The 9,436-nt window shown below is 42.9% G+C and overlaps 1 protein-coding gene across 2 annotated transcripts in view; it reads right to left on the bottom strand.

Annotated features, from left to right (window-relative positions):
- The window catches only part of col14a1b (collagen, type XIV, alpha 1b), a 219,327-nt gene that overhangs the window by 134,637 nt on the left and 75,254 nt on the right, over window positions 1-9,436 (bottom strand). For both annotated transcript variants that reach the window (XM_079654484.1, XM_079654485.1), the window contains exons 11-12: window positions 9,230-9,356; window positions 1,741-1,886 (exon numbers count right to left, since the gene is read on the bottom strand). In XM_079654484.1, the coding sequence (XP_079510610.1) occupies window positions 1,741-1,886; window positions 9,230-9,356 (273 nt within the window). The remainder of the gene's footprint in view (window positions 1-1,740; window positions 1,887-9,229; window positions 9,357-9,436) is intronic.

Below are 9,436 nucleotides of genomic sequence, written 5' to 3'. Positions count from 1 at the left end.
TAACAGGGCTGCAAAAGAGGGGTATGATGAGCAGTATGAGGCATGGCTACAATGGGTGATCTGTTTGGTATTTTAAGCACAAAACTTTACAGACATGTTTTGTACAGGTATGGTCCTACAATATATTTTTCCAATATAGCATGATAGGTCCACTTTAATTTTCATCAGATTCAGAATTTTTCTTCGGTCCGGATGGATTTGCAGTTCGGTCCGGATCCGGACCTTGGTCCGGAGTTTGAGAAGCCCTGTTGTATACGTTTTTCAATTTATAGTGATTTCTCTTGAAAAAATCTTTGAACTTTTTACCTAACCCCTGATCAATTTTTCCCTGTGTGTTTTTTTTCCTTTTTTTCTGGGGGGTTGTGCACAATAAAGATGCTAATCAGGGTTTGTTGTGCTATTTATAATGCTGCCTTGAGAAGCTGCAGCTGTGGCCAAACTACTTTCTTCTTTTTTATTGTATTTTACTTTCAAAACATTTCCACCGTTTGCTAAAAGCATTATGCCTTTATTATTTGTTTCTGGGTCTTATCCCCTTTACTGATCATTACTCAAGGCAGGGTATAAAGCAGGGGTGTCAAACTCAAGGCCCGGGAGCCAAATCCGGCCCACGAATTCATTTTATGTGGCCCCGCAAGAGCTTGCAAAGAATATAATATGTTAATTATACGGTTACATGCCACTTTACAGAAGCAGGTTGCTCATAAACTACAAGTCCCAAAATGCATCTCGTTTTGTGACATGCGCAATGAAGAGACTTGCAATTATTTGCCTTGGACTTCTGCTTTCAGATGTAGTTAATTACTAAGTTATTATCCTATCCGATAATAATCGAATTCAGAGGCAATAATGTAATATAATAAATTATATATATATATACTATATATATTATATATGTATATTTATATCGTTACAACCGGCCCTTTGAGTGTAATAATGTTAATGTGGCCCGCGATGAAATTGAGTTTGACACCCCTGGTATAAAGGATGATGAGCTCAATACAAAGAATGCAGGGGATCATATCAGAAACAACAAATCAAAGCAGACCTGACTTTAAAGCAACTCTACAGAATACACAGGCTTCAGGTCAGATGTATTCATTTGAATGGCCAGTAGAAGTATACGTTTGCTGACAGTTACCCTATTTTAGCCAAATGGATAAACTCAATGATGCAAAAATTGAAGGCAAAGACGAAAATATAAAGCCAAGGCTTTGCAAAGTCATTCTCTTTAATTAAGAAGGACACTCAAATGAGTTGTGCCTCACGACAGCAAAATAGTAAAATGTGGCTGAAAATCTTAACCAAAGCATCTGTATTTCTCAGAACTCAGTTGTGTTTGATATTCAAACTGCGAGTCAGAACTGGATCTTCCACTGCTCAGTTCTGTGAAGTTCTCTTTAGCGCAAACCATTGCTTGTAACTTGTTCGCAAAAATGTTATGATTTTGTACCCAACTGTATGTGGAAATAGTAGTGGTGTTTGCCATGACATTTTCGACTATATTTTAAACAACACAGTGTAAATGTTACTGACAATCCAAAAAGAAAGCATTGTTGGAATATGTATTAGCTTACTCCACATCGATCGAGACACGAGTGTAATAGGATCATATTGTGATCATTTGATGCATCCGTTACACAAGGCAATGAGATGTTGTCTCCTAAATCTCTGTGGCTTTGCTTTCCTATCTGTATAGTCTGCTCCGTGCATACACAAACCCACACACACAATCCTCACCTCCTTCTCGTCTGCATGGTCTCCCTCAGTTAGCGGGGCGTAGAGGATCATGTACCCAGACGCCCCGGCGGCAATCTTCCAGCGGACCATCATGGTGCTGTGAGTGATATCAAACAGCTCCAGGTCGTTCACCATGGGCAGGGCCACTGAAGGGCACAGAGACAAAACATAACACTTCTACCAAACACATTGTATCCGTTTTTAAACAATGCATGGATTTTAAGTTAAAAATTATTATTATCCCAAAGAATTTCTTTGTAATTTCCATGTGTCTGAATTTGACAATGATTTAGTCCAAAACCTTCTCTTATAGTTCATTTTAGACTTCCGCAAGTCAGTGTAAGCTGATTTCTCTCTGATCTCAAAGCAGAGAAACAGCCAAATGTGCAAATACATTATATTTTCTTCAACATATTATTTGCTTGATATGATTTTAATAAAATTGCCAAGCTTTAAAGTTTGTTTCAAGTTTGCTGACGACACGACCGTCATTGGCCTGATCACCGGGGACAACGACATGGCGTACTGAGAGATCAGAACCCTGTTATCGTGGTGCCAGGATAACAACCTCCGTCTCAATGTCAGCAAAACCAAGGAGCTGATTGTGGATTACAGGAAGCAGCAGAGAGAGGGACACGCCCCCATCGCCATCAATGGGACTACGGTGGAGAGAGTCAGCAGCTTCAGGTTCCTTGGGGTCCACATCACTGAGGGCCTGACATGGACTCTTCACACCACCACCATCACCAAGAAAGCACGACAGCGGCTCTTCTTCCTCCGCAGGCTGAGGAGGTTCAACATGGACTCCAGGATACTCTGCAACTTCTAGAGGTGCTCCATAGAGAGGATCCTGACCTTCTACAGGTGCACCATAGAGAGAATCCTGACCTACAGATGCACCATAGAGAGGATCCTGACCTTCTACAGGTGCACCATTGAGAGGATCCTGACCTACAGGTGCACCAGAGAGAGGATCCTGACCTTCTACAGGTGCACCATAGAGAGGATCCTGACCTACAGGTGCACCATAGAGAGGATCCTGACCTTCTAAAGGTGCTCCATAGAGAGGATCCTGACCTACAGATGCACCATAGAGAGGATCCTGACCTACAGGTGCACCAGAGAGAGGATCCTGACCTTCTACAGGTGCACCATAGAGAGGATCCTGACCTTCTACAGGTGCACCATAGAGAGGATCCTGACCTACAGGTGCACCAGAGAGAGGATCCTGACCTTCTACAGGTGCACCATAGAGAGGATCCTGACCTTCTACAGGTGCTCCATAGAGAGCATCCTGACCTTCTACAGGTGCACCATAGAGAGGATCCTGACCTTCTACAGGTGCTCCATAGAGAGGATCCTGACCTACAGGTGCTCCATAGAGAGGATCCTGACCTTCTACAGGTGCACCATAGAGAGGATCCTGACCTACAGGTGCACCATAGAGAGGATCCTGACCTACAGGTGCTCCATAGAGAGGATCCTGACCTACAGGTGCACCATAGAGAGGATCCTGACCTTCTACAGGTGCACCATAGAGAGGATCCTGACCTACAGGTGCACCATAGAGAGGATCCTGACCTACAGGTGCACCATAGAGAGGATCCTGACCTTCTACAGGTGCACCATAGAGAGGATCCTGACCTACAGGTGCACCAGAGAGAGGATCCTGACCTTCTACAGGTGCACCAGAGAGAGGAACCTGACCTTCAGATGCACCATAGAGAGGATCCTGACCTTCTACAGGTGCACCATAGAGAGGATCCTGACCTTCTACAGGTGCACCAGAGAGGATCCTGACCTTCTACAGGTGCTCCATAGAGAGGATCCTGACCTTCTACAGGTGCACCATAGAGAGGATCCTGACCTTCTACAGGTGAACCATAGAGAGAGGATCCTGACCTTCTACAGGTGCACCAGAGAGGATCCTGACCTTCTACAGGTGAACCATAGAGAGAGGATCCTGACCTTCTACAGGTGCACCAGAGAGGATCCTGACCTTCTACAGGTGCACCATAGAGAGGATCCTGACCTACAGGTGCTCCATAGAGAGGATCCTGACCTACAGGTGCTCCATAGAGAGGATCCTGACCTTCTACAGGTGCACCAGAGAGGATCCTGACCTTCTACAGGTGCACCATAGAGAGGATCCTGACCTACAGGTGCTCCATAGAGAGGATCCTGACCTACAGGTGCTCCATAGAGAGGATCCTGACCTTCTACAGGTGCTCCATAGAGAGGATCCTGACCTACAGGTGCTCCATAGAGAGGATCCTGACCTTCTACAGGTGCTCCATAGAGAGCATTCTGACCTTCTACAGGTGCACCATAGAGAGGACCCTGACCTTCTACAGGTGCTCCATAGAGAGGATCCTGACCTTCTACAGGTGCACCATAGAGAGGATCCTGACCTACAGGTGCACCATAGAGAGGATCCTGACCTACAGGTGCTCCATAGAGAGGATCCTGACCTACAGGTGCACCAGAGAGAGGATCCTGACCTTCTACAGGTGCACCAGAGAGAGGACCCTGACCTTCAGATGCACCATAGAGAGGATCCTGACCTTCTACAGGTGCACCATAGAGAGGATCCTGACCTTCTACAGGTGCACCAGAGAGGATCCTGACCTTCTACAGGTGCTCCATAGAGAGGATCCTGACCTTCTACAGGTGCTCCATTGAGAGGATCCTGACCTTCTACAGGTGCACCATAGAGAGGATCCTGACCTTCTACAGGTGAACCATAGAGAGAGGATCCTGACCTTCTACAGGTGCTCCATAGAGAGGATCCTGACCTTATACAGGTGCGCCAGAGAGGATCCTGACCTTCTACAGGTGCACCATAGAGAGGATCCTGACCTTCTACAGGTGCACCATAGAGAGGATCCTGACCTTCTACAGGTGCACCATAGAGAGGATCCTGACCTTCTACAGGTGCACCATAGAGAGGATCCTGACCTTCTACAGGTGCGCCATAGAGAGGACCCTGACCTTCTACAGGTGCACCATAGAGAGGATCCTGACCTTCTACAGGTGCACCATAGAGAGGATCCTGACCTTCTACAGGTGCACCATATAGAGGATCCTGACCTTCTACAGGTGCACCATAGAGAGGATCCTGACCTTCTACAGGTGCACCAGAGAGGATCCTGACATTCTACAGGTGCACCAGAGAGAATCCTGACCTTCTACAGGTGCTCCATAGAGAGGATCCTGACCTACAGGTGCACCATAGAGAGGATCCTGACCTTCTACAGGTGCACCATAGAGAGGATCCTGACTGGCTGCATCACGGCAGCTGCACCGCCCTCAATCGTAAGGCTTTACAGAGGGTGGTGAAAACTGCACAGAACATCACCAAAACGGAGCTGCCATCCATGGAGGACCTTTACTCCCAGCGGCTCAGGAAGAAATCCCTCCGAATTAAGATTAAGACCCCCATCACCCCAGCCACAAACTGTTCTGTCTGCTGCCGTCTGGCAGGCGGTACTGCAGCATCCGGACTAAAACCACCAGACTCAGAGACAGTTTCAATCCACAGGCCATATAAGACTGCTAAACACCTGAACTTCAATGTTTTGTTTATGTATTCATTACTCAACTATATATATATTGTATTTATAAGGTATGAGGTATTTTTAAGATTATCAGAGACTTTAAATATAAAGGGTAAAATGATTCAAACATTTTAAACAAATAAAATACAACTTAAAAGATAAAACACCAAATATGAGTTTCAATTTGAGATCAGAGTATAGACATGTTGGTGCCGTGTCAGTTCTGTTTGGGGAGGGATTTCAAGAGGGATGGGTTAGCTAAGGAGAAGGCTATGTCCCCCAAGGTCCACAAATTATTTTTGATAAAATTGTTTCCCCTCCAATAACCATCCTCTGTTGACTATAAGGCACACAGCTAAAGCACATCATTCCAAAATCTATCAGTATTTAATGTCACGTTCTATTTTTTGCCATAGCCTAAACTAGCTTAGGCAGATAATAATAGCAGCAGCCAAACTCCATTAACTTTGTTACTAGGTTGCCACGAAAGGTAGCACCCCTGACAGGGGAGGAGTCCCCTGTCATTCATCAGCTAGAGCCAGGCAGTGGTTCAGTGTTTCAGTGTTTCAGACCTCATGACGGGGCCTCAGGCTACAAGAGCAGAATTAGAGCTCACCACAGGACTTCCTGTCAGAGGCAGAGGTTCAGGATCAGGCATCCGATGCATAATGGAACACCTGTGCAGCTCTTATGGCCCACTTTTAGTGGGGATACTCTTGTAGGAGCCATGAAACATGTATAGTAATGTGTTTTGTTTTAATATAAGATATTTGTTTTATCACTATTTATTGGTTGGCTTGGGTCACATGGATATGGGCGGCACTCATTATAATCCTGTTCCCCTGCGTGAGGTGGGTGTGTGGAAGAGAGGGTGACACAGGGCCGTTTTACTTTTTGTTGACCGCAAGATTTATGATTGCTTTGATCATTATTATTACAATAACTATGTCTGATCCCCGCATATTTTTCATTAAACTACATTACAATTCAACAGTGTTTTGATCACAGCAAATACTCTTTTTTTAGCGTGTCATACAATATCAAAAAGGCCCGGCCACAGCCTCTCAGCGACTTTGTTTGTTTCCTGCTGTCGCTATAACTCTGTTACAGGTAAAAGTCCTGTATTCCAGATGTTACTCAAGTACAAGTACAAAAGTATTGACATCCAAGTATACTTTGTACAAAGAGTAAAAGTACTCATTATGCAGATTGCCCCATACTATAATAATATGTATCATATGTTTTAATTATAATTATTAATGTGTTATCAAGGGTTTAAAGGGTTGTTTATATTTCATATTATTTATAATCCAAATCTGCAAATTAACTAAAGCCTCTGAATTGTAATAGGGTAAGTAAAAAGTAGCAACAAATTGGAATACACAAGAAAAGTACTTTCCCTCAAAGGTGTATTTAAGTACAGTACTTGAGTAAATCTACTTACACAACTGCCTGCTGGTGGATCATCATTACTATCGTTACATTACAATTTTCCTTATAAGACGCTTCTACCAAAAGCAACTTCCATATACTTAATACTGTGGACAATTCCCTCAGGAGTAGTTTGGTGTATTGCCCAAGGACACTGCAACATAATCAGTAGATGACAAGGTCGAATGTAATCACTTTTTCTTTTACACCTGTTTTTTGTTTTGTTTTAACCAACATTGCATTTATTTCTTCTGCGTTCTTGGGGAGCAGAAGTCAAAGATAGAAGATAAACAGTATGTTATAACATCTCAATAATTATATTAAAAATGATATTTTACTTTAAAACTTCACAACCATAATTGCATTTACTTTCATGTTTTTTTTTATTTCTATAATGCTTTAAAAACTAGGTCAGGAACATTTCCACCATAAGCTGATTGCATTTATCCTTTATCTGTCTTTTCCCCCTCCGTCTCAGGGTATAAAGGACGATGTGCTGGATACATAAAATGCAGGGGGAAATATCAGAAACACCATATCAAAGCAGCCCTGACTTGAAAGAATCTCTATTAAAATTACAAAAGGCTTCAGGGAAGTTTTATTAACACGTCACACCTAAACTGCAAAAGTCAAAACAAATGGCAAAGGAATATGCAAAGCTGTTTAAAAGCATTAAAAAAAATCTCTATTTCATTTGATATTTGACTACCAAACACACATGTCTAAGGCTCTGAGGGCTGACATGCTTTATCACTCCTCAAAGTGAACATCGTCTTTAAGCTTCATTTACATAATCACTATTTTTGCTCTGGCATGGACACATCAGTTTTCTGAGAGTCTCTTGGTTCCTCGACAACGCATACACCATGGCCCCCAGCAGGGCGAAGATAGCCAGGGATTTGATCACAGCCCCTAACACTTTGATCCAGAGTCCAGAGTCTGCTGATTTTCCTGGGAGGAAGAGAATCGTGCGGGCAGGGCTTTCTTCCTCACTTAATGGGTTCTTCATCCTGCAGGTGAAGGTTTTCACGTGTCCATGCACTTCCTCGATGATGTCCTTCTGCAACTCTTTCCACTCTCCGTCCCCCGTCTTCCAGCTGTAGGTGACGGGTCCGGCCCCGGTGGTGTCCCCTTCACAGGTCAGCTTACAAGGGCCTCTGGCTGTCAGAGGGGAGACCCTCACTTCCGGCTTGGGAACGTGTTTGATCATTACAGCTTTATATGTCTCACCTTGGACCTTGTTGTTAATCTCCACTGAATACACACCCTCGTCAGCTTTGGTCATGTTCTTGATCATCAAACGTCCAGTGTGTATATCCAGGGTGGCTGTGGCTGTGTAGTAATACATACTTTCACAACAATCTACGGTACACGTCCAGAGGATGCTGGTGATACTTTTTGGAAGGAAAAGGCCTCAAGTACAACGTCAGACTGTTGCCCTCTTTGAAGTATATCTGTGTTTCTTGAGTAAAAGACGAGCTGAGCTCCACCAACAGCAGACAAAGCACGACCACTTTCTCCATGTTCACAGCTCAGTGCCGGACTGCAAGACTTTTTGATTTCACATCAGCTTCAGTCTATCAGTTTCTGTCACCAAATTACGCCGACAGCATTTCCTTCCTCTTTTTCAGAAGACTAATCTTCTTCTTTTGAAAAAGAAAACAACAAATGGGCAGAACCTCTAAAAACGTAGATGTAACCATCCCACTTAGGCCTTTTCACAAACTGCTTTCTCTTTTACGACAATCAGACATTGAAATATTCTTTCAGCTGATCTTTAAACCTTTTCACACCTTTTCCCGTATAGTGCAAACATCACTTAGTCTTGCCAACATAACTGTTACTGCAGTTTCAGATGTTTGTTTAATTGAATTGCAAAATTATATTTATATGACAAATGTAATAGTATTTATATGTTATACATCTGTATTTGATCTATTTGATTTGTTATTGTGATAGGCATTATGAAATGTTTTGATGTTTTTTTGAGTGTAATGTGTCTAGGGACTACAGGTGGAAATGAGCTTTAGCTATAATCTGGCATATACTGTATATAGCATCTCTTCTCTTCTTGAGATGTATGAATTTGTATTCATGGTCCTTGTTCAATAAAGATATATAAAGCAAAACAAAAAGATTATGCATGGGAAAAAGAACTTGTGTTTGAAATGTATTCTCAGAATTCAGAATTGTATGCCAAATTCTGTAATAAAAAGTATATATGTATGAAATGAATAATATATTAAATAGAAAAATAGAAAAAAACAAAATGGCTTTCGAAAGTTATAGCCAGGCCTCGGTTGTTTGCTGCTGTTGAACGGACATTGGTATTCTCTTCAACCTTTAAAATGTTCTTTGCAGCGGAAGTATAAAAATGTAATCAATAAATTGAGGTCAAATGATTGTATTGTGTTAAATGAGTAATCTATTGTAATTTGCTGTATAACAGTACCCACATTCCCAGCAACATTCTCCTGTGTCGTCTCCAAATATAAACTTACATGTAGTAGCACTTCCTCTCAGGGCCTCGCTGGCCGAGCTGCGGTAGACGGCAAAAACAGCCACCTGGTACTCCGTCAGAGAGTTCAGGTAATTCAGCTCCACACTGTTCTCTGTTCCCTGCACCACCTTAAACACAGATCACACAGGGTGTTAGCATGAAAGCTGCAGAACTGCTTTACACTCAGATATGAAGATCGTACAGTCTT

The sequence above is a fragment of the Notothenia rossii genome, assembly GCF_949606895.1.
Source record: "Notothenia rossii genome assembly, chromosome: 10".
Lineage (NCBI taxonomy): Eukaryota > Metazoa > Chordata > Actinopteri > Perciformes > Nototheniidae > Notothenia > Notothenia rossii.
The sequence above is the reverse complement of the archived record's forward strand: the minus strand, read 5'-3'. Positions and strand labels throughout refer to the sequence as shown.